The 17,576-nt window shown below is 41.7% G+C and overlaps 1 protein-coding gene across 1 annotated transcript; it reads right to left on the reverse strand.

The window, feature by feature from the left end:
* Positions 1-366: 366 nt before the first annotated feature.
* tbc1d19 (TBC1 domain family, member 19) lies at positions 367-16,033 on the reverse strand. The gene is made up of 21 exons (XM_020095682.2): positions 15,796-16,033; positions 15,607-15,679; positions 15,438-15,483; positions 13,487-13,562; positions 13,238-13,312; positions 12,244-12,307; positions 10,658-10,704; positions 10,430-10,540; positions 10,202-10,274; positions 9,801-9,839; positions 8,175-8,287; positions 7,094-7,168; positions 6,800-6,862; positions 4,811-4,895; positions 4,332-4,376; positions 3,936-3,968; positions 3,698-3,807; positions 3,500-3,591; positions 2,664-2,779; positions 2,325-2,395; positions 367-1,332 (listed from the first exon to the last, which is right to left on the reverse strand). The coding sequence occupies exons 1-21, from the start codon at positions 15,889-15,891 to the stop codon at positions 1,258-1,260; spliced, it is 1,578 nt and encodes a 525-aa protein (XP_019951241.1). The 5' UTR covers positions 15,892-16,033; the 3' UTR covers positions 367-1,257.
* Positions 16,034-17,576: the final 1,543 nt, after the last annotated feature.

Below are 17,576 nucleotides of genomic sequence, written 5' to 3' on the forward strand. Positions count from 1 at the left end.
ACAGCATAATTCGATACGAGCCCTCAAAGGGGGCAGAGGGAAGGAAGGCAGCCAACGAAAGAGGGAGGAATAGAGCAGATGCTACATGTGGGAGGAGGACTGTGGGAAGGGGGACAGACGGCGAGTCCAGAAAAAAAAAATTCTGCTATCTGTCATTTACGGATTCCACTTTTACTGAAAATGTCTGCGCTGAACTTAAGAACAGTACACCTTGTACAAATATTTACCCTGTCACAGAAACACAAAAATACTGAGCGGTGGAGCAGGAAAGATCAGGCAGCGTCTACCAAGGCCAAACTTTGAAAAAGCTGTCACACATTTCAAAGTCTAAGTCACTCAACGTTTTGTAGAATAAAGTGGAGGAAGTGATTCAACAACATTTTATTTGTTTAAATAAAATATGTGTTCATGAGGTTGAACATTAAAATGTGTTGGATGGAAGACATCGGCATTACTTGACTAAAAAAATGAAAAAAATGGAGGTGACGCACACATTATCTTTAAACAGGACATATAGGTGAAGACATTCAAGCATTAAATGCAAAATCTTAAACAGTAAAACAACCATAAAAAAGAATAAATAGTGGCACTGAAGGTAATAAATGCCCCCGGAGAGGGCAGTAATATCAAATGAATTAATAAATATAATACATTATGTGAACAAAGCAGCTGCTTATCATAGTTTTATTAGGTTTGTGTCCGTTTCTCCCAACATGCTGTCACGGACTTGACGCTTCATTAGTGACAGCGTTATCGAATGGTATTATAACAATCGGGAGCAAAGGAGCAGAATAAATTGCAAAGAGCTAATTAACACTTCATTAACCGAGCATGGAGACATTACTGTTGTTCTGTCTCGCACGCTGCAATCGTAACAGTTCGTGCTTCTCCTAATGAGCTGCTCAGCAGATCCCAGCGCGACTGCTTGTATCAACTTTCCTGCAGGGCATATGGCTTATGGAGGTTAGCTGCACCTTAATAGTCTGTAGGCTTTACTTATATATATGCTGTATAAGATCTAATAACACGATACAGAGTATTCATTATATTTGCTGCATACATGCTAAAGAGGACTTGAAAGATTTGACTTGAAGCACTGCAAGATGAGGTGTGTGATGCCAGTGTAGGTTATTACTTCACAGTGGAGTCGGGCGTTTCTTGACAGACGATTATATCCATATTGTGGCTATGGCATAGTAGAGCGGCAATTTTTTTTATTGTCTCTTTAACGTACGTACCACGACTCGTCGGCACTCCTCAGATGGCGGTGGCGAACAGAGAGATCTGGATGAGAGGCATAACCTTCAGGGTTGAAAGGTCAGCGAGGACAGCCTGCAGTGTGTGTGTCAAACAAAACACAAATGAGTCAATTTCAAATTCCCCCACCCCTCCTGACCGCAGCAAATTAGCATATGGAGACGGGGCAATAATGAGCAACCTTTCCAAGACACATGTTTTAGCATTTAAAAAAAGAACCCACACAGATCTACACACATGATGAAGCAGGATCATTGGGAAGCGACAATCCATGCTTAAAGTGTCCACCGCTCCCCACCTTGTCCTTTTCGGATGGGTGGGAGATTAAATTTAGGGACCCTATCGTGTTTAGAGAGAGGGTCTAATATTACAACGCTGGGCCTGAGGGTCTAAATATACGGTAAGGAGCAGTATGTTATGATATCTTCTCTATCTGAGGGCAGGTGGTAAATGAGCAAGCAAATAGTGCCGGCCAGCATCTTAGAACAGCAGATAGGCCGCTGCCACATGTGGCACATTGTAGTTTAACCCCCTCACTCTCGGGGATGAGGGAGGCGAGGGAGGCAAGTCATAATATGGGTTACTCATGGTGTCATATGATAGTGGGAGCACAGTATGGGTGCAGTATACAGTGCACAAGAATTACATTACTGTAAATCTTGCAACATGAGTTCCTGCAGAAAAAATCTGAGATGGAGGTTTTTGGATGTGTGTTCGCCAAAGTTGCATGAAAGAATTCAGCATTTTTTTAACACGACTCTGCACAGAAACATGGCCGTCGCTCCTAATCGTGGCTGGTCTGAGACAGAATGGACATCATGACAAGCCTGTTGCTAAAAGGAGGCAGAAGACTAAGGTTGTGTTGGCTGGCCAGTGAGAAGGTGAGAGTTCTTAACTGTCCAGTTTTTTCAGATGTGCACGCAGGAGACTGGGTTACTGGAACTGGCTTGTCATCAATGGCTATTTACAGCCTTTCAAGAGTATGTGGGAGGTGCAGAGAGAGGGGTGGAATCAGGGGTTTCAACACACACACACACACACGGAAGTCCAATGTGAAACAGCCATACCTCAGCTGAGGCCAGTGACGTCACCTCCATCAGGTTTTCGGCGCGGAAGGCGAACACAGCAGCTGCGAGGACTGGAGGACGTGTGAGTAAGGGGAGTAATTCAGGGAGGAAAGAGAAGAGGAGGACAGGACATTGAGGAGTGATATAAGAGAGGATGGGGGAAGAGAGGGGTAGGGCAAACAAAGGAAGGAGGTTGAGAAACATTAGGATAGGAGAAACAAGATATGTGAAAGAGAAGGGAGTGCATGAGAAAACTGGTCATCAGTCAAATTATTGTACATTAATGACAAATTAAAGAGTTTTGCGAGTATATATATATATATATATATATATGCCTACCTGCAACGACCTCTAGCGAGTCGTATCCCAGGATCCGATCCCAGAGAAGAAGCAGCTGGTCAGTAGACAGATATCCAGAAAAGGCCCTCACCATCCACTTAAAGGCGATACGCAGCCTGGATGACAACACAACAACAACAAAAATTGAAAAATTACACACAACCTTTGAAAGTCTCATGTTTAAATTCAATATACAGATCACCTGTAAGCATGTAAATGTTAAACAAGTGATGATAAGGGCTCTTTTACTATTTTTAAAATTGTAATTTAAGCAAAGCGCCACATGGTGGCAGCAGCTCATAACGGCAGGACTCAAAAGTATCCGTGTGCAAGTTAAATATGACTCATACACCGAACACACAACAGGTGAACATGTAAACATCATGAAGTCTCAATGTACCAGAGAGATTACAATATAAAAAAGAGCGTGCATCTTTTAATCTCATTCACTCGAGGTGCTCAGTAAAAGATACAAGATAAAAAAAAATACACACTTTTCTTTATTACTAACTTTTTAAGACTTGAAGAATTTACTGCTTCAGACATGTGCACGTGGAGGACGTATTACAGATGTCAAGTGTCTACGGCAATAAAAGTTGTTAAGACAAAAAGTCCCGCACATGTAACTGGAAACAAAAACATTTTAATGTTCATGGCAGGAAATAAAAAAAGTGCCCAAATAGGTTTCCTACATTTAACTTCATGTTTGACACATCTCTTGGAGTTTAAGTGAATTTATCCCAATCAACCAAAAACGAAAAGATTTGTTTCTCTGTCACTTGTGTTGTTGTTCGATACATTTTTTCTGTGAGGTACATCATTCAGTTACTACTCACGGCTGTGCACCAATCTGTCGCAGGTGGTAGAAGAGCTGGGGCAGGTGGGTCTGGAGCAGCCGCTCAAACTGCAGGCACAAAGACACTATACCCTGCAGGAGCACGTGTGTGACCGGGTTAGGTGCGATGCATTGTGCAAACTGTGCTGTATAATTTGTGCCTGACATTTAACAGCCAGAAAAAAATCCAGGATCTTACCGAGGGAAAGGAGGAGATGGAGTGTAATCTGAAGAAGAAGCGGGTGTACATCTCCCTGAATACACTGTAGAGCTTGGACGGCTCGTTGTACAAGAAACACAAAGGGGCCACTGTGGGAGAAAGATGCACACACACACACACACACACAGTTCACAGTTACATCCTGCTCACTCGGTGCTCTTTCTGGAAAAGCAGCGTCAGCTCAGTGCATCGACAGGTTAATACAAAACGTACTCACCGTACATTGAAAAGCCATGGAACGGGATTACACCTGTTTAAATGAGAATTTCAAGTCAGTGCAATCAAAGACATTTATTATTTTAACAATGCAATTAAGCAGAAAATGTATCAGGCAACAAGTATATGTGCGACGACTGAAGGTTTCTGTACGAGTGGTTCTAAAAACAAAACTTTTCACTTTGCCATCACTCAGACACAAGTGGAGCGGAGAGGGGACGCAACTCGGCTCAGGTACCAAGGAAAAGCAGTGTCTGAACTAACATGGATGAAACCGGACTAACACAGGCCCAACAATCCGACTGACTCTGAACAGGCACTGCACGAGTTTCATTCATTTTGATTTCAGTGTAAGTAGATAAAGCTAAATAATGTTGATGTCAAAATGCAGGCTGACCGTTGGGAGGATAAACAACAGCACACTCCTCTTCTCCCACTTTCCCTGTAAGACAGAGGAGAGGAAACAGCATGTTGGTGGTTTAATTCAATTTCACTTCAATTATTGATCAAGAAGGACGACACACATTAATCAATATTTCTGTTTATGTGCCTGTGTAAGTTAGTTAGCTGGCTTGTTTTCAACTGCAGTCCTGAGGAAAGTGTTTTGATACCAGGTAAGTCTGAGTTTGATCCATTTGAATGATTCAAATAAAGACAAAAAACATGAAAGAGAGAACTGGAGCAATAATAAGAGAGAGCTGACACACCTCAGAGGTAGATGACAAGAAATATCATCAAAAATCTAATTATAAGAGAAGTTAAAAATGTTCAAGTCTGACTGCTGGGAATCCAGATGCTGTTCTGTCTATGTGTTGATGATGATGGTGGGGGGTGTGTGTGTGTGTGTGTGTTCTTGGTGAAGGGCACCTCTCTCACCCTGGATGTAGGATTTGGGAGGGGTGGCACTGTTGTATTTGAAGTGCTCCAGCACAGCGGTGTCCCGGGAGAAACACAGCAGCACCTGGGAACACGCAGGGATTGAACAGCAGCTCACACACACACACTTGAAATCTAACGACCACTGGAATGAAACAGCAGATGTGACATTGCCCTTCTCCTCTTCTACTCTCCGAATCACAAACCCTGGCTTTTGATAAGAACCGATCTAAATCCTTCGACATCAAAAACAAGTTCTGCAGATCAAACCTGAATGAGCAGAATTTTAGTTCAAGTAGATTGTGTTGATTCACAACTTGAATGAAGATGTGATCATGATTTAAGACAAATTCAAAACTGAACGCAGATGATTCTTGTCATTGCACATGGGTTGGAGGCTCAGCAGGTACTGTTGTCGTGGTCCGACGTCAGGGGACAGAGGTAAGAGTAGTTAATAGACTTATTTTTTCTGTGATGTCTTCAGGAGCCGTGGTTCCTCTTGGGTAAGAATCCCATTAAAGCAGCGCACCTGGAGCCGGCATCTCAGGATGTTCACAGGCAGATGGTAACCGAGCCTCAAGTGGCCGCTCATTTCACAAAATGACCATGTAAGTGGTCGCTCTTTCCATTACAGCCCAATTCCGGTGCCTTTTTGAGAACAGGTTTCATTTCCACTGACCACTTAAGATGAATTACAGTGAGAGGAGGAAGAATCTGTCTGGGCAATAATGACGCAGGCAGCCTATGAGGAGGATAGCATGCGTCTTGACCATCTCGACGTTGGATTTTTTTTCTTTGGTTAGGAATCTGGAGGGTTGACGTTCGTACCAGATGTGTTTTGTCCGATTGCATAGATCAAACACTGTCACTCATTCTATGAGTGAATGTAAATAGGCTCCTTTACATTGATGACACTGCTCAGAATGTGTTTTCTTTCTACTTCACGTACAATTTCTGGGTGTAAACTGCTTTCTTATGAGACAAGGACATATTCATCGTGTATTTCCTGCACTGAAAGGTATTAAGTACTTCCGTAGAGCAGCTCATGTTTTCACTCCTCTCTGTCTGCAAAAACCACTGAACAGATTTCCACGAAATTAGCAGGAAAGATAGGACATGAGCCAAGAAAAACCTGAATCAACTTCGGGGGCAGATCTAGGATTGTTTTTTTTCCACATTCTGTAACTTTCTCAGAAAAGAAATCGGGCATATTTGAAGAATGTGTCTGTGGGTTCTCTCTTAAGTAACCTTCAGGTTTTTCATTTATTTAATAAACCTATATAAACTCACGTGAGGGGGATTTCTCTCCAGAACTTCCTTTACTTTTCTCTAAATTCTCAACAGCACCCGTGTGAATTCACGCTCTCCCAACAATAAACAGATTCTTTCACTGCCTAGTGAGTAACATCGGTCAATATTGACAGGGATACTGACGCTTTGTACTTGCTACACCTGTGTGTTCATTGGTCAACCGCCAAGGAGCATGACTTGTTGACAGCTGCTGAATAAACTGGTTGCCAGAGTTTATATATATGTGTTTATCAGTTGAGCGGTGAAGGCAAACAGAGCGGTGACGACCAGAGAAGCAAACAATAAGTCATATCCTTGCCTGAGCTGAATATGCACCAGTAGATAAAGAGGAATGCTGTCATACATTAACTGACCTTACGTGACAGTGAACTGACACAAAGTCAGATGTTCAGGGCAGAGAAATAAATCTTTATTGATGATTGAGATTTTCATCGAGTGGAAGGAGACGACAGAGCAGTGATGGTGGTTTCATTTGGTATTTAGGAGCAGTGGGACCCAATGAGGAGAACAGTTAGCAATTTCTGTGAAGCATGGCCCAAGGAAGAATCTATTAAAGTTTGGAGTAGATCCAAATAACAGTGACTGAAAAACCTGACATTTAATATTTGCGAGCAAATTGAACGGACTTCAAGCAAAAGTGCTGCTGAAAAGCTACACTGGGCAAATAAAAGGGCTCACCTGATAGAGGAAGTCTTCAAACACAAAGTAGTAGTCGTCGTTACTGGCGGTGAGCTTCACATCCTGGGGGGGCAGGACATTGGTAATTTAATTCCATTTCATTAAGACAAGCACATTTTTACAACTAAACACAGAACATGTATACACAGACACCGTGTGAAGCTTCTATGAAAATACTTTGCTATCAATGTTTATCTTACGCAGAATAAATGTTTGAATGACAGGACCAAAAATATTCAAGCTTTAAATATAATGTCGCTTAAACAAACATGTGCAGTTATATACAAGCAGTACCTTATAGATAAGGTTGTCCACCAGCAGGTCGTGTTGAATGACTCCAGCCTTCAGCTGCTCATAATGCATCACATCCTGAAAAAAAGGCAAAGATCATGTTTTACCCTCATTCATTCCACAAAAAAACCCATCACCCTCTTTAAATCACTTTCACATCAACATCATGTACTTTCCCTGACAGGTCACGACAGCAGGATTAAACCGAGCTGAAAGGATGGGTATTGTGTTTCCGACCATTTGCTTGAACTCTAACGTGTCTCCGGTTCTGGACAGGTTATTGTTAATGATTTGAAAAATAAAAGACAACAGGGTGGATGAAGAGATTTCAAAAACAGAGCTGTGAAGCAGCTTGGCAACGATTAGCGCTGCGGATGTGGAGAACAGGAACAGAGGTGGTCATTTTGACAGCTGAGTAACGACACTGAAACCACTTATCTGGAAAGAAGTAAAAATAAATTTTGATAAAGCATTTGAAGTTTATAAATATATATCTCTGCTACTTACAGCAGTTCACTTTGGATATATTTATAGAGAATAAAAGGCACAAAAATAGAAGTTAGAAGATCAATATAAGATTGATAAATATGAGGGGTTCTGTGATAGTCAGTTATTTTTTGTTTACGTCAACAGGAGTCCTTCACCTGCAGAAGTAATTGTAATTAAAATGAGACCAAGCATACTGTCCAGCTCTGAGTGTTTAATGTGTTTGCCCTTGTGTCGCCCAAAGCCCCGCAGATACTCTCCAGACCCGTGTCAGGTCTCCCTCAGAAATCAATCTCCCCATCGAAAGTATTGTTTTATTGACTTGGCCTCGACGGTCGACTCTGGACTCCAGCGTTTACACAGCACTTTGCCACACAGGCAGGCGGCTGCTTTGTTTGGGCTAACTGTGCTAAATTGCCAGCATTTGATTATCTTAGCAACTGGAGCTGCAGCTGAAAACTTCGGCGTGTAGTAAACACGAAGTTTGGGAATCGATGCAGCTGTGTGTGTGTGTGTGTGGCTGCTCTATAACAAACACTGACAGCTGCCACCGGGTTGCAGCTCAGCCGTGTGGTGTTTGTCCGTTTGTTGAAAGTACCGGAGGCTGGTTGGTGGAGTTCAGGATGAGGGCCCACAGGTCCGCCCGGAGCCCAGTGGGGCAGCCCTGCCTGCTGTACTGCTGCGCTGCTGCACTGTCCTGATCCAGAACCACTACACAACACAGAGACACAAAGTGAGACACGACAGAGAAAGACAAACAGGAAGAGGTCACGACTTTATGCATAAACAAATTCACATTCCTGCTTCCAGTTAGATGAGTTCTTAACCTGAGTGGAATGTTTACCTGGATAGAGTCAGGCTCACTTTGTCCCTATTCCAGTCATTATGCTAAGCTAAGCAGCTGCTCACGCCATAAACTACACAATATCCTGTACTATATATACTACATATATATGAAATACTGTACTATACACAAAATACTGTAGGATCTATATATGCTTTATACAATATACTGTACTATATTTACTACATATAAACAAATACTGTATGATATATATATATTCTAAATATCATACTGTAACTGTGCTATATATTCTATATATGCAAAGAATACTGTATTATTTATACTTTAAAATACACTATACTATGTATACTACATATACTATAAATACCATACACCATATTGTAATATGTGCACAAAATACTGTACTATGTATACACTATATATACTATGAACATACTGGACTATATACACACGATAAGACTTGTACAATATATAATATAGAACAGAATCGATCAAACGTTTCATGACTGAGTCAGAATTGTTTTCTTCAAGGGAACTTGAAAAAGAAAAGATGCATCCAATAGAACAGAAACACAAATAAATGAAATAAATGAAGAACCATACAAAATCATGGAAAACACATCTGACAGTAAAAACTCCCGGTGGGTACTAATGTGAAAATGTTGGCTTGTGCTGTGCCAGCGTAACATCTGTGTGTTGTAAACAAGGATTCACAATTTAATTCAGTCCCTGTGAAAATGAATAAACATTAATAAATATCATAACACAGACGTTCCCATAAGGGCAATTATTATATAACTTTCCAAAAACCACTCAGACATGAGCTGGAAACAAAATCTTCAGCATCTCCACTCAACCCTAAATCTCTGCTGTGACAGTAGCTAGAAACACTTTGACCGGAGGTGCTGGTCAGTCATAACATAAACTAACACACTCCGCGCCTCTTAAATTTTCTATCTGAGCGCACTTAACACTTGGCCTGGACAACAGCTCCACGTTTGGGAGCCAACCAAGGCTGAAATATCAGGCAGGGATCTCGTGGCTGTGTATATAAAGGAAAGTCTGTATTTTTATAATTGTGTGGATTGATGTCTGATCGGTGTCTGTACTAAGGTCGGTGTTTACGCTGGGTTCACAGCAGCACAAAGAGCTAAAAGTTCAAACCACTACAGCACCTGAGCTGATTTTCTGAGCTTATTATACGTGATGGTCAAACACATCAAGCTCTGTCCTTTACAAATGTTTTTATATGTACGTCTGTTGTAGAGTGAGAATGTTGCAGGACATTCAAATATAAATAATAAATATAAAAATCACAAATGAGCTGCTGATGACTTCAGATGACGTCATGATAGAACCCACTGTTTAAATACCACAATTTATTATCATGAACATAAAACTATTAACATAAACACTTACCCTTTTTCCCGATTTGAACATAGTCATTTTCAAACAAGTCTGCATGGGGTTAAAGAAGAAAAGGAAGAAAAGTGAATGCTCGGTTATTCTAATGTTATCTCTTTGTTTTCAAAAACGCACACAAAGTGTAGATACGATTTTATTTAAAACCCCAAAAACCAGAATGTAAGAAAGTCAATATCTGAAGTTGACAGATAAAATGTCTGAGGAATCATAGGCAGACATGTGAAACAAGAGTACACGCTGATATGAGGCCAGTGAGGTTTATACAATGTTAAATCCAGTCATTGTTAGGTAAACAGATTTATTTCTGATCATTCACAGGCAGCAGAAGAAAAGGTTGTGTTCAGGTTTGATATTAAGAAGCTGCTTCAGCTCGTGTTTGCACTTTGTGAGAATACCTGGAGGAACATGTGCATGGTCGTCAATCCCCAGCTGCCCTGTGGTCAGGTTAAGCTCTGAGTAGGCCTGTCTCTGTTAGAACAGAAAAAGATTTGCAGGTTTCACATCCATTGTGCACTTAATGTGCTGAGGTCACCCTGAGGTCACTAATGCACGAAACACATGGGGAAAAAAAGAGACAATAAACAAGCAGTAAAGTTTAACCAGACATCCACATGGGGCCCTACCAGCTGTGGGACGTCCCTGACATTGAGGGGGACCTGGATGAGGCCCCAGTGGCTCCTGGCACCGACGTCCTCGCTGCTGTTGTGGTTGGGGTTCCGCAGGCTGATTAACACCTGTGTAAAAAAGCATCAGTGAAGCATAGAACCGTTCATTTCTCTAATTTAAACTTCAATCTTCAAAACAAAAAGAAACTGCTGATGAATGTTCTGAGCAGCAAAGGATCTTGTTACCTCCAGAAAGTCTTTGGGGGCATAGACGGGCCTGAAGCGGCTTAAATCTGCAGAGAGACACAAACACTTAAATACAGTGGATCTCAAAGTGTTTCTGGTATTTTAGAAAACAAAGCATAGAGGAAGCAACTGATACAAATGGATCAAAGCTTAATCTCAGTGAAATAAAGGTCAGGAAAATGACTTTGTCAAACTTTTTCACTCGCCTGGTCATCCTACACCCCCCACCCCCCTCCAGTAGCAGCTCTTTTAATAAACAGTTGATATTAAAACTTAAAGGACAATTCTCCAGTTGACAAATGTACACACTGTTTATATATGAAATTTCAGAACCGGTGAAGCGGCTATAAAGAACCTAGACTACACAAATGTATCCAGATGTGAAGTTCGTATCATCAACTTGAAAATGCTTTTTGCACCCAGAGTTGGCAGCTTCTACAAAAGTCAGAGCTGAGGAAAATTCAACCGGCTCTGAGTGGAACTTCCATCTGCTGTCGTTGTCGCGCTGCAGTAAAATCAAGTACCGTGTCGTCCCCAGAACGAGGGCGGCGTTACGGCTTTGGATGGAAGATGTTAGTCCTGCTCGTTATTGCGGCTCCATCCAAGGAGTCTGGACAGCTTCTATATTCACAGTCCAAAGTGTTTACAGCCGGGGGACAGCACACAGTCCTAAATGTTATTATACGCCGCTGTCCTGTGATAGCATTGCTATTGACACAAGATTACCAAGTCCTTTTGAAGTGCAAGACACTGGTTCACTGAGAGACAATGACTGAGGAAACCAAGACAGAACGTACTGCACAAGCTCCACTTAAAGTGTACTTTTAAAACACACTCGAGGGCAGTCACATTAACCACTGACGCAGCTCGCTTTTCTGGAGGGGCTGTACGTGAAAACACAATGAGCATGTTTTTAAACACGCAACTGATGTGAAACTGGAAGATTACAAATGTCTCACAATGAAAAAGAGGTGTCATAAATGTGGAGGACACAGACTAAAAGGGTACATTTACACTCAACTGTAGATATGAAAACAGAAAGAGCCTTCTGCTCATTCTCCGCACTCCTTTCGTCCATTTTCATGCATGACTTCTGAGAGCTTACAGATACAGAACAACGAAATAGCCAAAATGGAGCAGTACCCCCAGAAGTAAATAAATATATGACCCTGACAATCTCCTGCTGTGTTCATCATATATGAAAGGAAAACTCCAGAAAATGTCCGGCCACAAATTTTCGCCGTGTATTTTTCTCACTCTCGCTTTTATTGCTGCCTAAATGGTATAATTTGAACCTTTATATGAACAACTGTCAGTGAAGACGAAAAACAGTAGGAAGCAGCTGAAAACTCCTGTATCTACATTACAGATGTCACTGAGTTGATCATCTTTAAGAAAAACCTCCCTGGATAAATACAGGCTTCAAAAGCAAACATTAAGTGGTAGATCTCCTGCAGAGATGTGTTAAGCCGATGTTAAATACACCAGCGTCTGAGTGATGCAGCAGTTTACAGACACATCAACAATAATCTTTTATAAAAGCCAGATCGCTCGGGGGCCAAAGCCCCTGGGTAATGTCTCCAGACCTGGTTCATCTGTGCCCATCTCGTTCCATTTGTTAGTGAGATCCTTCTGCTCCACTGCAGGCCTCTGGAGTGGGCGGAAAGAGACGATTTCAACAAACAAAATACCACAAAAACAGAACAAATGCTGAAAATGTCACATCGTTAATTCTTTGGTCATAACATGTGCACAGAACCAAATAGCAATAACGATATAATGAATTAAGCTGGGCTCAGACTACAAGGGTTTGAAAATCCTGACCGAGTTTGAAAGGTCGCATTACGCACGAGAGGAGAATCTTTGCAGAAATTCTTCTCTCTAATCTCAAACAAACACATACACACACATACACACACACTGCAAGAATTGAAAATAAAGGCACAACATACACAACATTATTCAGATAATCCAGAGGCAGCGACCCACCACCCCCACGTCAGCTCTTTGACATGATCTCATGAAGAAAACAAACACAGCGGAAACTGGTGCAGCACAACAACTTGCTGGATCCGTAATAATGATTTGCGGTGATATAAAATGAAAGCAGAGGAAATGGTTGAGGGGACCAGATCAACACGGCTCGAGGTGGATTTTAATTGTGTCAACACATAACAAGGCTTTCCTCCACCTCAGCTGTCCACCACACTCGTACAGTAACATGTTTGAAAACTAACAGATCATCTGGGCCGAACATCGGTACTGACCAAGGTCCCAAACCAGATTTCTCTTCCAAGTGTCAGGAGTCCGAATCGGGTTTAATCAGCCTGAAATTGCTGTATTCTGAGCCCAGCTTATTATCAGTCTGAATCTAATTCATTATTTCTAACTCATGACTCTCAAAGTGAGCCTCAGTTCAGAGCTCAGTCACTGTGCAAATGTGATGCTATAACAATAGAATGTGACAAAAACGTAATGTTACGATGGTCTGTGCCGTAATAAAAATGTCATCAGAGACGGTTCATTAAGAACTTGTGTAATAACGCCATGACAAACATAAGTGACAAGTGTCTTAGCTACCATGCGGGCCAGAGGCACCCCCAGCTCGGTGCTCATGCTGTTCAGGCTTTTGAGGACACGCTTCTCCCAGCTGGCCTGTGTGAGACAGCAAACACACACATTTAGCCTCAGATACTGTTACAAATGGCTAAGTTATTTTTAAAAAGGCAGGCCAAGTCTCTGAGTTCAGCAGCTAAAATGATTCAAGGAATCAAGGAAGTAGAAGAGGAAGAGATGAGAAGTGACGGAGATGAGATGAGACAGACTGACCTGTGCCTTGCGCATGTAGGCCAGCGGCTCTTTGAGATGCTCAGGAGGAGCCGTGGGATGACTCGGGGGCAGCTGGCTGAAATAAGCAAACACAAGAGCAGGGTAAGAGGTTGAGGAGCATCACAGTACACTTTGTAGGAGAAAACACATAAAAATGCCACTGTGTTTTCACCAGGCGACTGACAGATGTGAAGGACTGAGGCCAATAAAGACACAAACAAGTCATTTTGAAAACAGATAAGTGCACAAAAGAAGTGAGTTGTCAAACTAAGCATAAATAAAATGTGTGGATTCTTCTCTGCCAAACCTTCTGCCCTGCGGCCATCGTCTCATGTCTTCTCACAAAGAATGTTCAGCGCATATTGAATGACTCAAGGTCTCAGCATGTTAAACAACGCTCAACCCTAATCTAAACACCTATAAGAGCACATAGGGCCGACTAAAAAGAGGGAGCCATTAGTCAGTGTTATATGTTGTCATTTCACAGCAAAGCAATATTAACCTGTGGTTCAGTCTGAGCCTACAGAGAGAAACAAGGGTACGTCGCCCTTAAAGGAAATGATCCATGTTTCAATTTAACCAACAGGTAAAAGTCTCTTGATGAGCTCAGTTCCAGTGTTTTTTATTTTGTCAAAACTCAGAACACAGTAATAACAAGAATGGCACTCAGAGCACCAACAGTCCCCTTAAATTCAATCAAGCTTTACCAAACTGCACACAGTCACAGACATCAGTCCCCTGAATGTGCCTAATTGTTTTCATCGAGATCAATGAATTTCTCTGGGGAAATCACTGGCAGTGTCCAAGAACACAGTTAACTGGAAATGTTAAAGGAAGTGATGGAAAAAATGTCCTGGATTTGTCCCAAAATAAAATGGATTCTTTCTTCAACAATGTCTTCTACTGAGTTTTGTGGGAAACTGTTCAGTGGTTTTGCAGAATCCTGCTGACTCCAAAACACAGGGGTGAAAACAAATCCCTTGGTGAAGACCACAAGGGGTAAAGATGATTAATAATATACATAAGGTCAGCTGAAGGACACTCGACTGTTGCAGGAGCAGAGCAACAAGTGGGACCTGTTCTGCTGTCACTCACTCTCTCGGTTCAGAAGCATGCTTTGAATATCTGAGACACAAATATTATTTTACAGACACTGAGTGACTTTTACAGAGTAGAATTCTGCCTGATGTGCAGCTACATAGACCGAGATCAAGAGCACTCACACCTCATGATAAAGAGATGCAACTAAATCAGGCCTGAGACAAAGATACATCAAATTTATCATCATAATGAATATGTATCGACTGTATTTTAGTAGTTTAAACAACCAACATTTGACCTCATTGCTCTTGATATGAGTGCAAACATATATGGATGTGAATGCTGAGATCATCTCCGCACCACTGCGCTCGTGAGGTTGACAAACAGTTTACAGACATTTGAGTCAACGTTTTTAAACAGAGGTAAGATTGATTACTTATAAATAAAAAGAGCAGATCCACTCAAGCAAACAGACAATGCACAGGTTATGTTCAGGTGAATAAAACATTACTGTTAAATAAATATTAATTTAAGTTCAGCAATCTAGTGTCTCATTTGTTAACAGAAGCAAAAAATAAGAACAACACAACCTCAAATTAAGATATCACCCATAAACCACTGCATGAATTTGGACATTGTACAAACAAACTATGGGTCGACCACTAAAATGTATGAATATACACATTTGTCAGTCCGATCAAGAAGATGCACTTTGATTTGCTCGGTGGTGTTTGAAGGTGTTTCCTTTCATTGTAACGGAATAAGATCGAGGAACATGCAGAAATATCTACAGAGCCTTCAGCCCGTTCAAAGTTAAAAACTGCATCGATGTCATGCATCACTTGTTATATTCACTAACACGACGAGCTGCTTCATTCAAACACTTTGTCATGGGTTGTATATAACTTACACGTGCAGCTCCCTGTACACAGCATTCTGCAGCTTCCTTTCCCAGCCTGTGAGAGGACGACACACGTCACACAATCATCACACACACACAACAACAATAACACGCAACAACAACAACAACACAAAAGGCAAACAGCTGATAAAATGTGATTTTTTTAGAAATGACTGACCTGATGTTTTGAGGAAACTGCGGACGTCTTCTTTGAGAGACTCGAGCTTTACTTCAGGCTGATGTAAACACTCCTGGTACACAGAGGCAAAGCACAGGCGGACATTTTAAACATCTTAAACGCGTGTGGCTGCTGCGTTAAGCTAGCAGCTAGCTGGGGTTTGGCGTTAGCCACATGCTAAGCACTCACTTTGGCTTGTCTCTCTATCTGGGAGTGCAGGTGACTTCCTTTGAGCCGCTGCACGATGTGAGCGATGGTCACAGACAACTCGCTGCCTTCGTCCATCGTCTTCGTCCAAAAAGCACTCGGAGTTTTTTTTTCTCTGGGTTTGTTTTCCTCTTAAAGCTGCACAGGTGTTTTATTATTGTTGCTGTTCACCAGCAGCCGGAAGCAGCTTCCTCGTCCACCACCAATCACAGTCCTCCCTGCAGAGGTTACCTAGCAACTGGGGACGTTCGTGGATCGAGCGGGAGGGGGGAAACAAACACCCGGGAGTTTTTTGGTTCCGGGCCTGAAAAAGGGTTTAATTTAAAAATCCTGTTCAACATCTAATCATGTTATAGATACACAATCATATTATATATACACTCCCCATACATGACACTGTACATAACACTTCCCTTGTATTTGTTCTTATTACTTTTAATATTTGTTTAACGCACTACATTTCCCCATGGTGGAGTTAATAGAGGATTATCTTAGCTTATCTGATGTGAGCTTTGCTTACTTTAGCTTTGTGTGACTTGGCTTTTCTTAGCTTAGCTTGGTCCAAAGTGATTTAGTGAAAATACACACATTCCTCTCATAATAAGCTCTTTAAATACAGTCTATGATAATAACACGTTTCACACGTGACCAAAGTTTATTTGTTCGTTTCAAGAAGTCACGACAAAAGCAGGACAACACAACAGAAAGCAGCTTTAAAACACGAACCAGGAAATAAATGAGACATAAACACACGTTGCTTTGGGTTTAAAATGTGGTTTATTGCGACATTTCGACACAGTTTACGGGTTTTTCTTAGTGATTCTTCCGCTTTACCTTGCCCTCCGTCTCACGACCGCTTCCTGGTTGGTCAAATGGCGGGAAACAGGGTGCGGCGTGTTTAAATACAGGCCCGTAAATGGACCATACCAAGTGCTGCATCAGCGGAGGGGGGTTTCTATAGAGTGCGGATTCAGTTGCCGATTGATTAGCCAGTACATATATATATATAAATGTAAAGTCACAGGTATGATAGGGAGAGTTTAAAGTTTCTTTTTTGTTTGTTTGGTGAGATCAGTTGTTTGAGTTAAGATTTGTATATTCAGTATTGTAATTAAAACCAAACTTACCCGGAACATGAACACTTGAACATCCTGTGTGATAATAACTATCTCTATAATAACCTGATCTTTGAGGAACATTTATTTCACTTAAACTTGTATTTGTACTTTTTGTTTGTTTAGGAGGAGGTGGTATTACGAGCCACTCTCCGGGGGGCGTCCCTCTTTACACACAGTCTATGGTCAGATAAGGTGTGTGTTGTGTTTTCAGGATTCTTCGATGTGGTTTCTCTCTGACTCCCATCTGTGCTTGATCAAGTTTATTTGCAATGTTGCATCATCGGGCCGCTTATCTGTTTCATTCATCTATCACATGACTCAATGGATCATTGAAACGTTCCAACATGTCTGAGGCTTCCTCCATCTAAAGACAATAATTAAAGGCCGACACTGTATTGGCTCTTGCAGGGAGCGGCACTGTCGTCAGAACATAGGAATCTTTTGAAAACAGGCCACAGGAGTTGTTTGTGTGCAGGTGAAAATCCAGGACTTGACTCCACAGGCCACAGCTTCTAGAATGTTGCAGTCATGACCACATGAAATGCCACAGCAGGGAACATCATGTTCTGAATTGAGTAGCATGGACACACTGTGGGTCCCCAGCAGATGATTCATTCTACATTATGTTGATTCCAGCCATGCACC

Source organism: Paralichthys olivaceus, chromosome 22 (genome assembly GCF_024713975.1).
Source record: "Paralichthys olivaceus isolate ysfri-2021 chromosome 22, ASM2471397v2, whole genome shotgun sequence".
NCBI lineage: Eukaryota > Metazoa > Chordata > Actinopteri > Pleuronectiformes > Paralichthyidae > Paralichthys > Paralichthys olivaceus.

What these genes read in the sequence shown, in the direction of transcription:
- tbc1d19 (XM_020095682.2), bottom strand. Translation starts at nt 15,891, where the DNA reads ATGGACGAAGGCAGCGAGTTGTCTGTGACCATCGCTCACATCGTGCAG. An exon ending in TCAGGGACGTCCCACAGCTG is followed by an intron (nt 10,275 to 10,429) that starts GTAGGGCCCCAT and finishes CTGTTCTAACAG; the next exon opens with AGACAGGCCTACTCAGAGCT. An exon ending in CCATGCACATGTTCCTCCAG is followed by an intron (nt 9,840 to 10,201) that starts GTATTCTCACAA and finishes AACCCCATGCAG; the next exon opens with ACTTGTTTGAAAATGACTAT.